At 55.0% G+C, this 20,298-nt stretch overlaps 1 protein-coding gene across 2 annotated transcripts in view; it reads left to right on the forward strand.

Moving 5' to 3' along the window:
* The window catches only part of PLA2G6 (phospholipase A2 group VI), a 45,417-nt gene that overhangs the window by 23,772 nt on the left and 1,347 nt on the right, over nt 1-20,298 (forward strand). Inside the window, exons 6-14 of one of the 2 annotated variants that reach the window (XM_004589509.2) lie at nt 430-526; nt 1,511-1,693; nt 6,171-6,279; nt 7,137-7,298; nt 8,812-8,890; nt 10,340-10,503; nt 11,943-12,093; nt 18,461-18,597; nt 18,879-19,033. In XM_004589509.2, the coding sequence (XP_004589566.2) occupies nt 430-526; nt 1,511-1,693; nt 6,171-6,279; nt 7,137-7,298; nt 8,812-8,890; nt 10,340-10,503; nt 11,943-12,093; nt 18,461-18,597; nt 18,879-19,033 (1,237 nt within the window). The remainder of the gene's footprint in view (nt 1-429; nt 527-1,510; nt 1,694-6,170; nt 6,280-7,136; nt 7,299-8,811; nt 8,891-10,339; nt 10,504-11,942; nt 12,094-18,460; nt 18,598-18,878; nt 19,034-20,298) is intronic. The other variant, XM_058673656.1, reaches the window with a different exon arrangement.

A 20,298-nucleotide genomic window follows, 5' to 3' on the forward strand; every position in this document is an offset into this window, starting at 1 on the left:
TGGTGAGATTCTCCTCGTCTTTTTTTTTCCCACGAACTTTTTGACACTCTCGTGTGTGTGTGAAAGTGCACACACTTTTGTGTGCTTGTGTGTACATATATATTTGCACATGTGCATATGTATATGTGCTTGTGTGTGCATGTGTGTGACTTGTGTGTGTCACAAGATTCTTTGTGGGCGCCTGGGTTGTTCCCACATGCCAGCTGCCATGCCTAGTGCCACGGTGACAGTGGGAGGAAGTGCACGTAGCTTCCCAGGGCGCTGATGTCATCAGCCTGGCATATATGCCTGAAGGAGGGGTTGCTTCCTCGAACGGCAGTTCTGTGTTTACTTTCTTTGGAAAGCACAGTAATGCTTCCACGTTAGCTATGCCAGCCTGGTCCTGGGCCTAGCCAGCTTCCCCTTGCTGCACCTGCTGTCTGTCTGCAGGTGTGCTGAGATGATCATCAGCATGGACAGCAACCAGATGCACAGCAAGGACCCACGCTACGGAGCCAGCCCCCTGCACTGGGCCAAGACCGCAGAGGTGGGCAGGCTCACGCGAGGTGTGGGAGGCTCCTGTGGGGACCCTGGCAAGGGCACTGGGGGGTGCTGGGCTCATGGTGTCCCCAGGCACGTAAGCCCGGAAGAGCTGCGGTCCAGGCAGGGTGGGACTCCCTCCATGCCCCGGCTCCTATATCCATAAATCTAAGGTCTTAGAGCCTGCCTCTGGCCACGCTGTAAATTCATTGAGGTAGTATTCAGAAACAGCTGGTGGTAGGGCAATGGCAAGGAGGGTGAAGGTGACGATGAGAGGTTGAGGGGTAGAGGTGATGAGGAGGTTGAGGGTGAGAGGGATGAGGCTGAGGAGGCTGGCCCAGCAGCAGCCACAGGGAGCTAATCTGGATGCCCACTTGGAGGTTTTCCCTAAACCAAGCTTTGGCCACTGAGCAGGATGGAGGCCTCTGGTCTCACCACTAGGGAGCATGACTTGGTATGCATAGAAGTGCCAGCTGCCCATCTGCCTGATAACCCAGAAAAAAGGGACATCTACATGCACCCCAAGCTGGTCCCCAAATCCTGCATCCGTGTGTCACTCGGAGGCACTGCGCTGGGCAAGGCAGGAACTGGCATGCCTTTCTGCGCAGAGGAGAGTACTAAGGTGCCTGGGGTTGTTGCTGCTCCTCTGAGCATAGGTGGCCCCAGGCATCACCCAGGTCTCCCCCAGGTTTCCAGGAATGAGGGTGTGAGTTGCCAGGGCAGGATGAGCATTTGTGGGGCCCAGGACAGTAGCAGCAGGGAGTGGGACATGTCAGGACAGCACCCTTGCAGGCAGGGCTGGGGTCCTATGGGCTGTTGAGCATTGGTCCCTGAAGGTGTGGGAGGCCGGGCTCAAGGCCCACTCCTCAAACTCCTTGAAAGTGCCAGTTCCATGAGGACTACTCTGGGCGGGGGAGGCATGCCCTGGCACCACTGGGCCCAGCAGTTCCTCTATGCCTGTGTTGACTCGGGTCCATCGCCATCCCCACAGATGGCTCGCATGCTGCTGAAGCGAGGCTGTGACGTGAATAGCACCAGTTCCTCGGGATACACAGCCCTGCACGTGGCTGTGATGCGCAACCGCTTTGAGTGTGTCATGGTGCTGCTGACCTACGGGGCCAATGCCGACGCCCGTGGTGAACATGGTAACACCCCGCTGCACCTGGCCATGTCGGTGAGTCCCTGACCCCCACGCATGTATCTCCACCCCATGCTGGATGCCCAAGGGACACGGACACAGGGGCCCCAGCTCACTTCCATGTCATGTTCTTTCCCCATCGCTGTCAAGGCTTGGTTCAGACCCTGCCTCCTCACTCAGGAAGCCTTCCAAGCACCTTTACAGCGTCAGAAGCAGGCTCTTTCCAGTGTGCTGCAGGACTGTTTCTTCCTAGGCCATGCTTTGAACACTTGCCTCATGAGAAGGGAACACAGGACAGCTCTGGCTGCCAGCTGTGGCCATGAACACATCACATGACCCTTGTCTGCCTTGTTTGTTTGTTTTAGTATTTGTTTTTTTTTTAAAGATTTATTTTATTTTTATTACAAAGTCAGATATACTGAGAGGAGGAGAGATATAGAGGGAGTGGAGCTGCCGGGATTAGAACCAGCAGCCATATGGGATCAAGGCGAGGACCTTAGCCACTAGGCCACGCTGCCGAGCCCTTAGTATTTGTTTTTATTGGAAAGGCTAATTTACAGAGAGAAGGAGACAGGAAGATCTTCCATCTGCTGGTTCACTGTGAAGTGACTGCAGTGGCCAGTGCTGAGCTGATACAAAGACGAGAGCGAAGAGATTCTTCCAGGTCTCCCACACGGGTGCAGCGTCTTAAGACTTTGGGCCGTCCTCCACTTTTTTCCCAGGCCACACAAGCAGGGGGCTGGATGGGCGGTGGAACAGCTGGGACACAAAGCAGTGTCCATACAGGATCCCAGTGTATGCAAGGCGAGGCTTTAGGCACTGAGCCATTGCACTTGGCCTCTGCCTTCGGTTTCTCCTCTGAAGGTGGCGGTGTGCATGCCTCCTAGGGAGTGGTGCCAGGCGGGGTGAGGGAAAGGACGTCAGCAGGAGGGCCTGGGTGACACTGGAGAATGCCTGTGCTGTGCGTGGCATGCACTGCCCAGAGTGGGCATCCTGCCGACCCCAGCGCACCTCTCCTCACCAGGACAAGCACCTGCCTGTCACTCTCATGGGTCTGAAACAACCAGGGAGCTGGGCAGGTGTCGGAACACGAGTCCTGCCCAGAAAGGCCTGCAGACTAGCCAGACAGCTGTAGGGTGGATGCGTTAGACTCAGGGAAGGGTACTGGCAGGAAGACACACAGGGCAGAGCAAGTGCTCGGTGGTAGTACCATGTGGGCCCACGTCTGTTTAGCATCTACTGCAGTGACAGCTGAGAACGCAGTCAGGACAAGTTCATTAAAATGTTTTTATTTTTAAAAATGAATTGCAGACCCAGTACCTATGAAACTGTGTCACATAATACAATGTAATTAATGAATTAAAAAAAATTAAAAAATGAATTGCAGAGTTACAAAGAGAGAAGGCAAGAAAAAGAAAGTGAAATCTTCAATTGCTGGGTCACTTCCCCAGTGACCTCAGTGGCTAGAGCTGGGCTGGTCCAAAGCCAGAAGGCAGGAGCTTCTTCCAGGTCTCCCACATTGGTGCAGGGGCTCAGGCATTTCCCTGACCGTTATTAACAGGGGCCGCTGAGTCTTGAACCAGCTTCAATATGGGATGCTGGGGCCATAGGCAGAGGTTTAATATGCAGTACCAGTAACCAGATCCTCATTACATTTTTTAAGATATATTTGAGACACATACACACGCACACAGAGTCAGATAGACAAAAAGCTCCCATTCACGGATTCATTCCAGATGTCTGCAATTGCCAGGTCTGGGCCAGGCTGAAGCCAGGAGCTACAGACTGCTGCAGGATCTCCCACGTAGGTAGCAGGTGCCGAGGTTCTTCAGCCATCGCTGCTGCCTCCCAGGGTCTGCCTTGGTAGGAAACCGGCATCAGCAGCCAGCACCAGAGTTGACACTTGGCATCTTAACTGCCAGGCCAAATCCATGTTCCAGGACAGATTCAGGACATGCTGTTTTGTAGCAAAGATCCTAACTGTGGAGATGCTGTTGCCCAAGAGGCCAAAACTGTAAATAAGGCCATGGGTATATTTAGCTTTGAATTGGGCCCTTAAAATGGTCTACTCCAGCAGTTCTCAAATTTTTCACTCTCTCTAGGCCCTGTGGACAATTCTTGTTAGCAGTGGTCAAGGAGCCCAGAGATGTTTTGTTTGTATGTATTTGATCTAGATCAGAAGTTTGAAGAGCAAAAATTTCCAAGTACTTATTCATTTAGAAATAATACTCATAAATTACCACGTTAGTTAGCAGCAGTTTTTTTAATGAAGAAATTTTATTTTCTGAAACAACCAAACAAAAAGTGGTCAGTGAGTAAGAACAGACTGTGCCCTTGGGCATTTTTTGATGAATCCGTTTGTGCCCAGTTTTGCAGAAGCCCAGTGGGTTATCCTATCTCCTGTTACGTTGGCCGGGTTGTAGCGGGTGGTTTACAGGAAGATGGCAAGCAGAACCTGGTGTGCACAGATGTGTGGCCGGGGATGTGTGATTGTATCATTCCGAATCCGTGTGTACTCCCTGCTTGTGGCCTGGGAAAGCAGTCAAGGACAGCCCCAGTGCTTTGGGATCCTGTACCCACGTGGGAGACCTATGGAAGCTCCTGGGTCCTGGCTTCAGATTGGCTCAGCTCTGGCCATTGTGGCCACTTGGGGAGTGAATCAGCAGATGAAAGATCTTCCTCTCTGTCTCTCCTTCTTTCTGTATTTCTGCCTTTCCCATAAAAGCTAAATAAATCTTTTAAAAAATTATAAGATTTTTCATTGACAAAGAATACTATCAATTTTAATTAAAAGCACTTATTTTTTTTTTATTTGTTGATTTATTTGAAAGAAGCTCGAGGAGTAACAGAGAGAAAGATTTTCCATCAGCTGGAAAGATTTTTCCATGGTAGCTGCAACAGCCAGGACTAGGCCAGGCTAAAGCCAGGAGCCAGGAGTCTCCTTGGGGCCTCCCATATGATTAGGGGCCTGAGCTCTTGAGCTGCTATCTACTGCCTCCCTGGGCACATTAGCAGGAAGCTGGATCAAAAAAAAAAAAAAAAAAAGTCAGGGAGCTAGTGCTGTGGCATAGCAGGTAAAACTTGCACTCCAACATGTAAGGCTGGCATCTCAGCCCGTGACTTAACTTAGTGTGCCGAAACACCAGCCCCTCTGTTCTTTCCTTTCTTGGAATAACAAGTTCACTGCATTAATTTTTGAGAAACTATCTCCTGAACACCCTCGGCTGTCATGGCTTGTCTGGCAGTCATTCTTTCGTGGAAAAGTGGTGTCCGTGCAATAAAGCAGCTAGTTGGGCTGGTAACTCCAGTGGTCATAAAAGTGCATTTCCTTGAGGTGGCCACCATGCTTTGGCAATGCTGTGGAATGCCTCATGTCCACTCTTTTTCGTAAACAAAGGTCCAAACTGAATAAAATTCATAATGTGCACTGTTTCAGGGACTCCCCTCCTTAATACCTTGAGTGCGTAGCAGTGAAGAGACGCAACTATTGGGTACTGCCACGCTAGTACCCAATAGTTGCCAGCAGTTTAGTACCCAATAGTTGCCAGCAGTTTTATCCACCGTGTTCAGGCACCATCAGTGGAAATGTCAGCATGGCCCAGACATAGGTGAACACATCAGTATCCTTAGGAAAGCACTTCTAACCTTACTAGAGGGTCTTACACGTCCCCGGGATCCACAGGTCTCATGGCTGGCATAGTTCACTGCTGTCTACACTCTAGTCCCTTGCACCCCTTTCTCAGTGCTCTTGGTGTGTTCATCAAGCACCTGATCAGGTAGTTAGTGACGCTTCGTACTGGCTAAGGTTTTGAAGCTTACTTAAGCAGGAAGGAAATATCTGACCCCTACCACACATGGGAAACCACTGTCCCTGCTCTGAGGGATGTGGAGCGAGTGATTCTGTTCACACTCACCTGCCTGTAAGAATCCTGACGGGGTGGCGAGGAGCTGTTTGGAGAACCTCACTCTAGACAGCACCCCAACAAGAGGGAGGTGACAAGGCTGCAGCTTAGATTTCCAGGTGGCTGGTCTTGTCCTTGGTGAGCATACCTTGCCCTGTGCCTCACTCACCCCCAGTGGCTTAACTGCACAACATCCTGCAGACTAAAGCTGCCCTTGAGAGGTGTGCTCAGAGAAGGTGCATGTGCAGCTACCCTGCAGAAATGATGGCCTTGGCTGGGCGAGCTGGGCAGGTCCCCTGTTCACCTGTCCTCACTCACCCACTTCCTGTCCTCCTCCTACAAAGCTATCAACACTGTTTAGTGTCCCCCAAGCTTCCACAGAAAGTGCTGTCTGTGAGCACCTGGTGGCCTCCAGTGCTTGGCGGGGTGCTAGGCCCAGCCCTGGCGATTCTTTTGTGCCCACCTATCAGGGATCCCACATTCAGTCCACAGGCTATGTGTGAGTGCACTCCCTGGACGTGGGTGCCAGGAATGCCCCGTCTCCCATCTCCCAGTGCTGCTGGTTAGTTGAGGGCTCCATTCTTGTCTTCCTCTTCCTCTGTCCCCAACAGAAAGACAACGTGGAGATGGTGAAGGCCCTCATTGTGTTTGGGGCAGAGGTGGACACGCCCAATGACTTTGGGGAGACTCCCGCATTCCTAGCCTCCAAGATCAGCAAACGTATGTGCTGGGCTCTCTGGGTCCAGAGGCAGGGTGTGGGGGTTGGAGGTTGGAACCTCAGGATCAGCGCTGATGGCCCTGGGAATATCCTGGATGTTGGCAGTGGCCAGAGAGGGAATTTCTGTTCCCCAAGCCGGGGACCAAGCAGCAAAGGGAGGCCCGCCCTGGACTTGCCAGGCCAGGATCCCCTTCCATGCTGCTCCCAATCTCAGGGGTTCTAGCTCCCAGCAGGGGCAGGGTGGGGTCGGCAATGGTTGGTGAACCCCCTGATGGAACCACTTGCAGAAACCCCTGTGGGGTCAGCATGTGCACTGCCCGGCACCACGCATGCACTGCACGTGAGCCGCTGTGCATGTGTGGCATGCTCGCGGGGAGAGCTGGCGTCAGATGTCTGGGCCCCTCTGGAGGACTGCCATTGAGTGTGGGTGCCTGTGTCCACGTGGGTGTGTCTGCATGTGTCTGTGTGTACACACTGCCTCCTGTGGTACCCTTTGCAGACCTCCCAGCTGTTAAACAAGGGTAGATGCCCCCTGGCTGGCTGGCTGGCTCATCTACTTTGACCTTTGAAAGGAACTGTCCACACAGCATTTTTGAGAGCTGCTGACTGTGGCAGTGGGAGCTCTGCTGGTTAGACTCAGTAGAAGGAAAGGATTCGGCTCTGTCCTCCTCCTGTTATCCCCGCGGTTGGCCCCCGAAGCCCTCCCCAGGTCCAGGAGGCTGCTCTGGATGTGGGTGGAGGCAGAGCGGTTTTTCTTGCATCATGGGACCCAGAAGATGGGCAGGGAGCCATGTGTGGCGAGGAGGGGCCTCTCACGTGCATGCTGACATCTCCCTCCCTCCCCCCAACCCATGGCTAGTTGTCACCAGGAAGGCGCTCTTGACTCTGCTGAGGACAGTGGGGACCGACCACCGCTTCCCACTCCTCCAAGGGGTCCCCGCAGAGCAGGGCTCCGCGACATCACATCACCCCTTCTCCCTGGAGAGAGTTCAGCCCCCGCCGATCAGCCTAAACAACCTAGGTAGGCCTCATGTGCCCTCCTCCCCAACACCTGCCCGGGACCTTGGATCGGAAACAGTCTTGACTGTAAAGAACCCGGGTTTCCCCCTACACACCCTATCCTGCCCCAGGGTGAACACAGTTGAAGAGAGCCAGTAAGGAAAAGGCAGGTCAGTCTCTGCCTTGGCTGAGGTCCAGCGGCCCTTCACCGTGACAGCATGTCCTAGATCGGGTCCCAGGTCAGGAAGTGTCATGGCCTCCAAGAGGCAGGCAGTCAAATCTCCCTTTCTTGTGCCCGGGCGGCTCAAATGGGCACTCTGGCTTTAGCTCCTTCCCATTTGCATCTGTTGAGCCTGTAGCCCTTACGCCCCCTGCTGGCCTCTCCAGCTAAGCACAGTGCACACCTGCCTCAGCCATCCTGTATGTCCATGGAGACGGCCCCAGAAGAGATGGGCCCCCTGCTCCAGGTTCCCTTCTGATGATTTGTATAGGACCTCCTGAACACAGGGCAGTAGGAACTGATCTTCAGCAAGTGCGGCTTTTCCATGACTCTGCTGGAGGCAGAACCCTGGCACCTGCAGCCCACATGGTCCTGCCAGGCCTGGAGCCCTGGTGAGGCAAACCCAGTAGTAGTTGCTCCTGCTGGCTCCACCCCATCTTTGTCTCTCCGTTTGCAGGCCAGCAGTCACCCAAGCCAGGCTGATGGCAGGCCTGGAGCGTAGCGGCACGTTGGTAAAGCCTAGGCCTAGAGAGGTCGCCGAGCCCAGTCATACCCACATTAGCCATAGTTCTTGTTCTCACTTCCTTCCCCCAAGTTGCACGCCACACAGTGCCTGCTCTGCCCGCGGCGCAGGCCACTCCCCTGCTGTTCACATTAGTGATGAATGCATGCTGCCTGCCCCCTGCCCTGTCCTGCCGCTTCCAGCTTTCCCATGCAGCCGTGGGAGGCCCCGTGGGGTGGGGCGCCTGGGTGCTGTTCTGCACACCAGGAGGGTGGGCACGGGGGACAACATGGGTATAGTGGGTGAAGAAGTGAGGGTGTTTTTGTCCCCTGGGGACCAGGACAGGGACCGTCTAAGACTGGCTGTTTATCTTTTGCCACTTGTAGACATCAGCTGTTTTGGCCAAGTAACTTCAGCAAGTTATGGCATCTCAGAGCTTGGTCTATACATTGGGGATAATCCCAGGGCAGTTCTCAGCAGCCCTGGGGCCTACAGGCCTAGCACACGGCAGGGGCGCTGTGTGCCTGGGAGTAGGATGTTCATCCTGACTGGGCTGGGGTGAGGGGAGTCGCCCCCAGAGCAAGAGGGTCCCCAGATGGCTCCAGGCTACTTCTCCCCATCAAGCTCGTGGCCTGTGGCTCAGGTTCTGTAAGCAGAATCAGATGATGGGAGGCTGTGGGTCAAGCATGGCCCACAGCTACAAGTGGGAGCTCAGCTATGGGGACCAGGGACCCCATCATAGACTGGCTGTGGGGACCTGCGGGCTGTGGGGTGGGGGCGAGCCTCGCCCCACGCCTGCCCTGTGCCTTGCAGAACTGCAGGATGTTGTGCAGATCTCACGGGCCCGGAAGCCGGCGTTCATCCTAAGTTCCCTGCGGGACGAGAAGCGCACGTAAGTGACCCGAGGGCTGGGACCAAGCCTTTGCTGGCACCCGCGGCCTGCTCAAGGCTTCTGTCTCAGCTCCACCCTGGCCTGGCAGGACAGGGGATGGATGCTCTTCTCCTAGTTCTTTGGTTTTTGGCAGAGGCTGAGTCTAGAGCCCACAGTGGTGTGTCTATTCCTGACCTGCCCATGTCAGCCCTGGGCACCAGCGCAGGCTGGGCAGCTGGGACAAGATGGGCTTAGGGGATCTTCTTGTTCCCTTCCTCAGGAAAAGTCACCCCCTTGCTGGGGGGTGAGCTCAGCAGTCTTCCTTCTGCCCCTCCTTCTTGCCCAGGGTAGTGGACAGGTTCTTTTCCAAGCACCTGCTGTGTGCCCAGGCCCTAGAGGCACAGCAGCTGGTACCCAGAATCAGGGCCAGGCAGTATAGAAGTTACTCAGACACATGTGTTTCCAACTGTGTTGTCGGTAACCTCCTTTTGATAGCACAGGTTGTTTTTTTATGACTTCCTGCTATTCCTAGTGACCGGCCTGGGTGGGGAGGAATTAGCACTGGTGATGTGCAGACATGGAGCCAAGTCCCCGGGAGACCACGTGACTCACTCAGGCTGCACAATCCGGGTGTCGGAGCCAAGGCCCTGGCCCTGGCTTCCAGCCCCATGGCCTTGGTGCCGGACCTGTCAGAGGGGAAGCTCTCTTCTCTTGGAGTCAGATGCCACTCCTACTCCCAGGAAGCCATGGTCCATGACCTTTACGATGTTTGCTCATCCTGTAATGTGCACCTGGAGACACGCCTGTAACCGTGAATGTCCTGGTCGTTCTCTCAGCGCACATACACACGCACATGTACATGGAGGGCTGCCACGGGTAGCTGCACTTGAGGGAGAACTGGCATTTCCTGGCCCCAGAAGAGGGAAGGCAGATGGTACAGCCCTACCACGTGGGACTGGTGGGGGACGCAGTGCTGAGGGGAGTCAGGAGGCCTCTGAGTTTATGGTAGGCTCAAGTCAGCGTGTCACTGTGTGTGACGCTGACTCCTTCCAAAAAGATGACGGCGGTGGCAGCAGGTGCCACCTCAGAGGGGTTTAGGACAATGAAGTGAGCCCCTGGCGTGCCTGTGTGCCTTTCTCTTGCCCTCTTCTTCCACCCTGAGCAGAGGTTCCTGAACCTCCACCCCCTCCCCAAGCCTGTTTAACCTGAACAGATTAGGTGCCTGCTTTAGTCAAGCCTGGTCGGTGGGGGCAGGGTGGCCCTGGAGAGCGCCCTGTGCCGGGGGAGGGGTCGACACCACCCATGGATCCCAGGCCCTTCTCCCTGCCTCCCCTCGACTCAGAGCACTCATGCACCACGAGGGCAAGGTCTTGTCTACTCCCTCAAACATCACACGACACGCAGGGGCCACGGGCTGAGAGCATGCAAGGCCTCCGTGACCCTCCAACTCGCTTGCTGTGCCCACTACAGCCACGACCACCTGCTGTGCCTGGATGGAGGGGGCGTCAAAGGCCTTGTCATCATCCAGCTGCTCATCGCCATCGAGAGGGCGTCAGGCGTGGCCACCAAGGACCTCTTTGACTGGGTGGCAGGGACCAGCACGGGTGGCATCCTGGCCCTGGCCATCCTGCACAGTGAGCCCACCCCAGGGGGACTGGGGAGGGGGTGTGTGCTGAGACTAGCCCTGAAAGCTTCTCACAGGGGCTACAGTGGGTCTTGGCAGTTGGCTTGGCCACATGGACAGCACTGGTACCGGCTTCTAAATGGGAAGTGTTTGTTTCCAGAGAAGTTGCCTACGCCAGCCAACCATCCCCACGCTGTCTTGTTTCTCAGAAGCCGGTGGGCTGGGCCTTTGCTTGCTACAGACAAACACAGCACTGACCCACGGGAGATTAAGGCCCTGAGTGGGGATGGGTGGCCAGTGTCTTATGGCTCTTCTGTGGGATGGCTTAGGCCACAGCAGACTCCCTGGCCAGCATTTCCAAGACCACAGGCCCCTGCAGAAGATCCCTTAATTATACCCTTGCCCATGGACTGCTGGCTGGGCTGGTGTCGCAACTCCACTGGTGTCTTCCCCAGGGAGCTGTTCAGGCTGTTGGGGAGGGGACAAGGGTGTCCAGTATGAGTCTTATCCCCACCTGGTTCGATTCTGTTCTCCCTGAGTGTCCTCTAAGTCACATCCTGTAACCCGAGACCCTGGAGGTGTCTGTGCTGGGCACCAGGGTCTGAGTGGTGCCCACACTCACCTCATAGTAGGGGTGCAGGCTTCCGGGGGCTGAATGGGCCCAAGGAAAAGGCCATGATGGGCGAGCTGATGTGCTGCCCAGAGCAGTGCCCCAGGAGCTCAGGGAAGAGGAGGCCAGGTGGGGCGTGCTCAAGCCCACTGCCTCTGGGTGAGGGTTTCCTGTAGTCTTGGTGATTGCCAAGGTAGCTGGCCCTGCGAGCATCCAGGGCAGCCAAGGACCTGTGAGTCAGGGCAGAGCCAGCATGGTTCCCTGCCCCCAGCCTCCGAGGCTCTTAGAAATGGAGAGCCCATTGGAAGGCCGTGACCTGTTCTCCTGGGGGGATCTTTCCTCCCAGAGGCCCTTCTGCCCATCAGTACTCTCCGGAGTCCTGGGTGCCACAGAAGGGAGTTGATAGGTTGCTGGTTCAGTCTCTCCCACTGGCAGAAGCTCAGCTGTTGCCTACCCTTCCACTGGCATGCCCCTGGCATGGGGAATTGTCAAGGCAGAGGGCAGCTTCTCCTTCTCATCCTTTGACCCTTGATCTCAGTCTGTTGTGCAGGCGTGAAGGATAGGGCTGCCCCTCTGTGGCTGTCAGTGGGGAGTGCTCTGGTCCCTACTCACTTGTGCACACTGGGACCTTTCTTTAAGAAAAATCATGCAAAATTAGGAGCATAGCCTTGGGACTGATGGGGCTCACCTGCCTCTGTGTGCGTGTGTGGTCATAGGAAGGACTGGGAGCTCCTTGGCACCCCTTAGGCCCCCTCTGCCATAGCCAGCCCATCAGCATTCTCACCCCTCCACAGCAGCCTGTGACCCTGGGGTCTGTCACCTCCCCATCCCCTTCCTAGGTAAGTCCATGGCCTACATGCGCGGCGTGTACTTTCGCATGAAGGACGAGGTATTCCGGGGCTCTCGGCCCTACGAGTCGGGGCCCCTAGAAGAGTTCCTGAAGCGGGAGTTTGGGGAACATACCAAGATGACAGATGTCAAGAAACCCAAGTAAGTGCACTATCCCCTCCCCACCTGTACCGTGCATCTGCCTGGTCCTGCTCAGAGGAAAGCCTGGAGGACGCGGGAACAGCTCTTCCAGCAGGGGCTTGGGGGCCACAGCAGGGTGGCTGCAGGCCAGAGTGGGGGAGGAGGCTCACAGTGGGGGCTTGCCCCTGACATCATGTCCGCCCTGGATGGAGACCCGGGCTGGGACATCCCTGTGTGCCCCAGGCCCTTTGTGTCTACAGGAGATCCTGCCTGTTCACCCAGCCTCCAGTAGCCTGGCTGGAGTCAGCCGGCCCTTCCTCATCCTGCAGCTGGCTGTGTCTCACCACCTCCCCAGCAGCCCAGCCCGGGGTCCAAGGAGAGGGGGGTCAGTCCTTCCCTGTCCCGGGGGAGCCCTCTGTGTAAGACCTAGACCCCCACATGGGGCATCCAGGCAGGCCGGGGTATGCTTAGATGATCCCAGAACCTCAGAAGCACCACCCCACGGGCCCCACCCTGAATGATAGCCGCTTCTGTGTCCCAAGCACCTAGCACGGTGCCTGCCACAGTGTGCTTCAGGGAGGGCTTCATGGAGGAAGGACCAGAATGTTAGAGAGGGTTCCTTTTTTTTTTTGGTAAGATTTTATTTATTTTTATTACAAAGTCAAATATACAGAGAGGAGGAGAGACAGAGAGGAACATTTTCCGTCCGATGATTCACTCCCCAAGTGGCCGCAATGGCTGGTGCTGTGCCCATCCAAAGCCAGGAGCCAGGAACTTCTTCCAGGTCTCCCACACGGGTGCAGGGTCCCAAGGCTTTGGGCGGTCCCTGACTGCTTTCCCAGGCCACAAGCAGGGAGCTGGATGGGAAGTGGAGCTGCCGGGATTAGAACCGGCACCCATATGGGATCAGGGCGTGTAAGGCGAGGACCTTAACCACTACGCTATTGCGCCGGGCCCTGGAAACTTCCCTCTTGCTTTGTTCCACCTTTCACACCTCCCTGCCATGGGCCCTGCCTGTGGACAGCCCTGCTGCTGGCTGCTGCGCATGCCTGTGGTGGTCACTAGGGCTGCTGCCATCAGGGGCTGTTGCCCTGAGCCCTGCATCGAGCCGTTCATGCGTGCCTTTCTCGGGGTGCGTGTCTGGGAAGGGCTACCACATCCTGGTGTTGCGCAGCCTCAGCACGGCAGGGTCTTGCCTGTCTACTGTTTTGGTTGCTGTCTTCTGGCCCTGGGCATGGTCCCAGGACTTGGAAGCTCCGTAGTCTGCCCTCTTGTTCCCGTTTCCCTGATGTCCCTGTACCAGGACAGGATGTCAGGGAAACACGCTGTCTCACTGCGGTTGTTGGAATTTTCATTGTCCCGGTTCGCAGTGACACTGAATGTATTTTCATGTAGTATGGCCACTTTGATTTCCTCTTCTGTAAAGTTCTCGTTTGAGTGTTTTGCCTAGTTTTTGGCAAAATTAGGTTGTGTAATTTTTTAATTAAAGATCTATTTATTTTCGTGGGAAAGGGCAGATTTACAGACAAATGGACAGATAGAAAGATCTTGCATCCTCTGATTTGCTCCTTGAATGACCACAACAGCTGGAGCTGAGCCAGTCCAAACCCAGGAGCTTCTTTTGGGTCTCCCACATGGCTGCAGAGACCCAGGGGGTTGGGCCATCCTCGTGTGCCTTCCCAGGGTACAAGCAGGGAGCTGGATGGGAAGTGGGATAACTGGGACACAAACTGGTGCCCATACGGGGTCCTGGAGCTTGCAAGGCAGAGGATTAGGCAATCAAGCTATCATGCCAGCCCCGTGATTTGTTTTTGAAAAGACTCATTTGTTTGAAAGGCAGAGTGACAGAGATGGATAGACAGCAAGAGAGAAAGAGCTTCCATCTGTTGATTCACTCCCCCAAATGACCACAATGACCAGATATGAGCCAGGCTGAAGCCAGGAGCCAGGAACTCCATGGGGGTCTCCCACGTGAGTGCAGGGGCCGGAGAACTTGAGTCATCTGCGGCTTTCCCAGGCATGTCAGCAAGGAGCTGGATTGGAAGCCGAGCTGGGACAGGAAGCAGTGCTCCAGCAGGAGAGGCTGGTGTCGCAGTTGGCAGCTTCATTTGTTGTGCTGCCACACTGACACCTCGTTGGTGGTGTTTTGAGTGATGGACATCTTGATCTGTGTAGGTTTTGCAGGTGCATCCTCTAATGGGCTCGCAGTATTTCTCCCATCCCATAGCTGGTCTTCTTGTGTCTTCTTAATATAGAGAATTTATAGATATTGTCCTTTTTGTTGTCCAGTTTGTGTTTTAAAAAAAATATTTTTAATGTTTTTTTTTTCACTTGAAAAGCAGAGAGCTAGATCTCCCCAAGTGCCCACAATAGCCAGACCTTGGTTAAGCTAAAGACAGGGCCAGCACCAGCGTCCAGGTGGCAGGGGCCAAGGCTCTTAGGCTGTCATCTGCTGCCTTCCAGGATGGGCATTAGCCAGGAACTGCAGTGGAAGCAGAAGAAAAATGGCCAGGACTCAGAGCAGGAACTGTGGAATGTATGAGGTCCTCCCATGCGGCAGTGTGACCCACTGCACCATAGCGCCTGCCCCGGTGGTTGGTTTCCAGTGCCGTGTCTCACAGGCTTCCCAGGGTTCGCCAGTGTCAATTTGGAAGCTGTCTCTATAGCTATGTTGTTGTGGTGGTGGTAGTTTAAAATTGAGAGGCGAAGAAAGGTACCTAGTCTAGACAGGAGTTTCCATCTCTGCTCATCCCTGCATTAGAGTTGGGCGCCAGGGCCAGAATTGCAACCCATGTCTCCCAGGGTGGCAGTACCACCAGCCGTTCCTACCGCCTTGCAGAGCCTGCATGAGCAGGAAGCTGGAGCTGGGAGGCAGTGCCTGGTATCAAGCACCCTAGTTAGGCAATGGGTGCCCTGGCCAACGGTTCATCTGCCAGGCCCAATGCCCTCAGCTCTGGCTGTTACATTGGCATCTTCTCTCAGTCTGGGAGCAGTTTCTGTGGGGGCGAGGGGGTAAAGTTGGAGATACACCTGACTTTCCTTCGTGTGGTTCCTTGAGTTTCTGAGCCCTGTCTTGCAGGGCGTGTTGCCTCGGTGGTGGCAGAGGGTGCTCCAGGCTTGTGCTCAGTCCCATTGGTTCCATGTCTTTGCTGGGACCCCAGAGCCCTCCCCCGCCAATGGCTGGCACTTTTCTGAGGCCCTCTGCCTACCCTGACTGCACAATGGCTGCTCTTACGGGTGGGGTCAAGCAGTGATGGTAGCACAGAGTGCAGGTTCTTCCTCCCCAGCCTGCCTCCCAGGGCCTTCCTGAGGGGGTCCAAGGTCAATGTTTCTGATGCTTACAGGGTTGCTGTGTGCCCATGAGCTGGTTGCTCCCCGGTACGAAGTGCACAGTCATGGTGTTGGCTTCTGCAGTCAGTCAGGGCCTGGCGGGGTTTGAGCAGAAATTACCCCAAGTCTGCATTTGTGAGAGAGCTGGTCCCTGAACACGCCGAGTCTTCCTGTCGGAGCGCTCAGTGCGGCAGCAGTTGACATGGTTGGAGGCATGCGCAGCCATCCTGCACCTCCGTCACTCCTAGTCCCGGGCACACCTTGCGCTTCGTGCCGCAGCAGATGGCCTGCAGATGGGACATTTCCTGACTGTCCTTGGCATTCAGAAGTAACACACATTTGTGTGTTTTAAAATTTTATTTTTCATAGTAGTAAAATAGCACACAAAATTGCCATCTTAGCTATGTTTGGGCTCAGTGCTGGGAATCAAAATCACATAGCTGTCTAGCCAGTGACCAGGGCTCTGTCATCACTGTGTCTGTCCAGCGACTCCTTCCTCCCACAGCCCCCCACCCCTGGAACTGCCCTCTGTTGCTGTGGCTTTGACTACTCTAAGACACCCCGTGTGGGTGCGTGGCGCAGCAGGTGTCCTCTCATGGCTGATTCGTTGCACTCAGCCTTAGGTCCCCAGGCTCTGTGCTGTACATGCATCAGAATTGCCTTCATCATTGCTGGCAACACTCCCGCATGTGGACGTACTGTACATGCCCTGACGGACACATGGGTTATGCACTCCATTTGACTGTTGTGAATATTGCTGCTGGGAACGTGGTGTACAAAGATCTGTCTGCATTGTTGCTTTCAGGAAATAAAGTTTGTGTATTCATTTGCATCTACTTGAAAGGCAGAGTGACGTAGAAGAGGGGACAAAAGCGATCTTCCATCACCTGGTCCGCTCCTTGAATGCCCGCAACAGCCAGGGCCAGCCCAGGGCCGGGCCAGGAGCCTGGAGCTCTGTTTGGAATTCCCATGTGAGTGGGGCAGCCATCACTGCTTTTCAGGAGGGTTTGGAAGGGAGCTGGGTTGAAAGAGGAATAGGCAGGACTCTAGTTAGCACTCTAGCATGATGTGCGGGCAGCCCAGTCATGGCTTGTACCGCCACACTGCAGTGCCTGCGCCTCTGGAAGCCTTTTGTAGAGAGTTCACACTGCTAGTATTCAGCGCAGGGGTTTTGCATTCATGTGAATGAGTGAGCTTCACCCATCTGGTTTTGAGAATGTGTCTCCCCTGTTTGCATTTCTGGAAGAATGCAGTAGCGGTTATCTCTTTCTTGAGTGTTTGGTGGAAGTTGGCAGTAAAGTTCTCCAGGCCTAGAGTTTGCTGCGTAGAAAGATTTTTGATGCTGGAATTAATGTATCTAACGGATTGTTTTGAGTTAGTTTGGATCCTGTGCTATTTTCCTGGGAATATGACCGTTTCATCTAAACCTTCCTGTTTACTGGCATAGAGTTGCTCCTTTGCGTTCCTGAATACTCGCACCTCCTCTTGTCAGGCTTGTCTTGGGCTTCGTCAGGCTTTCGAAAGTCCATGTTTGCCTATTTCTTTTTTTCTTTGTGTGTTTTTTGTTTGTTTTGAAAGGCAGATATACAGAGAGAAGGAAATACAGAAAGATCTTCCTTCCGCTGGTTCACTCCCCAAGCAGCCGCAACAGCTAAAGCTGAGTCAGTCTGAAGCAGGAGCCTCTTCCAGGTCTCCCACACGGGTGCAGGGTCCCAGGGCTTTGGGCCATCCTTGACTGCTTTCCCAGGCCACAAGCAGGGAGCTGGATGGGAAGTGGAGCTGCTGGGATTAGAACTGGCGCCCATATGGGATCCTGGCAGATGCAAAGCAAGGATTTAGTCACTAGTCCATTGGGCGCGGGGCCTGCCTACTTTGTTAAATAATAAATTTGTTTATGCATTTGAAACACAGAGTGACACAGAGAGAGGAAGACATATGTGGAGAGAGTGCAGGGTCTTTAGAGCCCAAGGCGAGAGCATCTTTGCTGACGGTGTCTTTACATTGTCTGCAGGACCTAGGTGTACTCCTATCCAGGGCTGCTTCGGGCTCTTGGCATGGGAGTTCAGGACTTTGCTCCAGAGCTGGGACTGCTCCTTGGCTTTTGGTGGGTCCTGGGACTTTGATTTTTGCTCTCCTTGGCCTCGGAATCCATCTGCTTTGAAGTTCAAGTTCACTGAGTTTGCGATCAGCCTTCGAAGATCAAAAGCTGAGTCTGTAGGGTTTATCTGCCAGAGTTTCTCATTGTCCTGAGTGTACCATGGCATTTCCTTTCTGTCATATTAGACCTTCTATGTTTTTGAGGTTTTTCAAAAGTACTTTTGTCCCCAGCATTTCAACTTTGTCCAGTGGGCCAGAGTTGCTCCAATAATTTCCCCATGGTATTTCAGAGAAATGGGAAACTGTTATCTTTTCTTTCCCTGAGTAGTTTTGAGTTCCCTGCTTGTGTACATTGCAGCAAGGAGCCGATGACAGAGTTGTCAGTCACTGTAGAGATCAGTTAGCCAGGATGGCTGAAAGGGGCTTCGTGGTGGTAGGTGGGGGGATAGAGGTGTGTATGGCAAGCAGTGTCCACTATGTTGGACCACCCTCTCCCCTGGCAAAGCATGCAAAGGCATCCAGGGTCATGTGGCGAAAAGTCTCCTCCCCTTCCTATAACCACCGGCTACGGCCACTAGGTTCTTTTAGAGTCACCCAACACACACCTCCTCTGCTGCCCAAGCAAGCAGGCACGGAGGTTATTTCGTCTTAACTAATTGGTGGTGCATGGACACATCTCCCTGTTGCCCTTGGCACTTATGCTGCATCAGTATGGAGAATGCATCCTCTGCCCTGTGGCGTCATGGGACCTGTGGGTAGGTGAGCCACATCAGATCCTCCTCCCGTGGGCACATGAGTGGTCTCCAGCTGTTCGCTGAGACAACCCACGCTGTTGTCCGCAGGAATGGCCCTTCTCCTGCAGGTGTGATTGTTTCAGGGCCAGCCCATCAGCCAGCGTTGCCAGGTCCCCTCCCTGGGCAAGAGGAAGTGGTGGCCAGCTGTCCCTCCTGTCCCTCTCCAGGGTGATGCTGACGGGGACGCTCTCTGACCGGCAGCCAGCCGAGCTCCACCTCTTCCGCAACTATGACGCTCCTGAGTGCATCCGGGAACCTCGCTTCACCCAGAACATTAACCTGAAGCCTCCGACTCTACCTGCAGGTTCAAACCCCTGCAGCTGACTCCCCGGGGGAGGTGCTGCTGGGTCCCAAGGGAGGCACAGGGTTGGCCTTGGGTGCCCCCCACAAGCCCTCTCTGCCACCCACTGCCCTGGTCTCCAGTGACTGAGCATAGTCCTTGCCAGACCACCTGAGATGACAGGTGCCACGGTCCCACACACCATGTCACACACATTCGTATATGTCCTGAGGTGGGAAGTATGTGGGTTTTACACCAGACACTGTGCCTATGGGCCCCTTTCCCCTCTCCCCTCCTCCTCATAGACCAGCTGGTGTGGCGGGCAGCCCGGAGCAGTGGGGCAGCCCCCACCTACTTCCGGCCCAATGGGCGCTTTCTGGATGGTGGGCTCCTGGCCAACAACCCCACGCTGGATGCCATGACTGAGATCCATGAGTACAACCAGGACCTGATCCGCAAGGTGAGTGGGTAGCAGCATGGGCAGGCGGGAGGGCGTGGACAGGACAACTGCCTGTTGTCGGCCCTGCCGAGGGCCAGCTCCACAACTGGCTATTATCCCCGTGTTCATTCCCTTGCACGGTGACCAGTTTTCTCACACTTGAGCCTGTTTGCTGGGCACTGTGTGCCTGCAACACTGGATTAAGAGGGATGCTGAGGCTCAGGTTGCACTAAGTGATGGAAGTTGTCAGAATCAGGGAAGAGCATCAGGCATCCTATGTGCCTACCATGGGTGCCTGCCCTGGGGACACACACTTGCCTTGCAGAACTCCCATCTGGAGAAGGGCAGGGTCTGCAGGTGGACTCGCCCCTCCAAGGTCTCTAGTGCTGGGATTGACTGCACTGACTTCGCCTGGCTTACAGACTGGGACCTGGAAGAGGCTCCATGGAGGAGGGGGTCCTCCTGAGGACTTGGGGGACAGGGATGTGCGGAGGCAGCGACTCCAGGAAGAGAAACCATCCTTTCCCCAAGGAGTTGAGCAGCAGTGGGCAAAGCCTTGTCCCACCTGTCCAGGAAAGGTGGGATCAGGGGCCCAGCCATTGAGCAGTGGGGACGGGGGTGCAGTGGTGCCACCCAGGAGTTGTCGTGGGACCTCATTGTGCTGCCGGCTGTCAGGCACTCAGTGCTGGCACCTGGCTCCTGGCCACCCATCTCTTCGTGAGGAAGCCCCTGGACAGGTCTTAGGGGCCAGAGAAGGGAGCATCCTCTTGGGGCCAGATTAGGCAGGGTGGCCTTCTGGAGGAAGGAGATCCAACTGCCCTCGGACATGGTCCTGGGGCCCAGAGCTGGTTCTGCAGCAGAGGGAGGGGCCAGCACCAGAGCCCTGGTCAAGCCTCAGTCCCCCATTTCCCAGCACAAGGCCCCACCTGGTGGCTTCCCTCACCGAGGGTCTGTGCGTGGGAAGTGGGGCCCGTGGCAGCCCACACTCTGTGACCTGGAGCCTATGTGAGATAATGTGAACAAACAGCAGCGATCAAACAAATGGCCCATGACAGGCCACCCTGTCTCCTTCCTCCCCTGTTGCCTCCTTATTTCCCTGGCCCCTGCTTTGACTCAGGGAGGCAGCAGCTCCTGGTGTGTGTGCATTTGAGTGTGTGTCAGTGTGTGTGTGTGAGAGTGAATGTCAGTGTGTATATGTATATCACAGCAGGAGTGTGTGTATGTGTGTGAGTGTGCATGTGTGTATATGATAGTGTGGATATGTGTGAATACGTGTGTATTGTGTT

The sequence above is a fragment of the Ochotona princeps genome, chromosome 15 (genome assembly GCF_030435755.1).
Source record: "Ochotona princeps isolate mOchPri1 chromosome 15, mOchPri1.hap1, whole genome shotgun sequence".
Taxonomy (NCBI): domain Eukaryota; kingdom Metazoa; phylum Chordata; class Mammalia; order Lagomorpha; family Ochotonidae; genus Ochotona; species Ochotona princeps.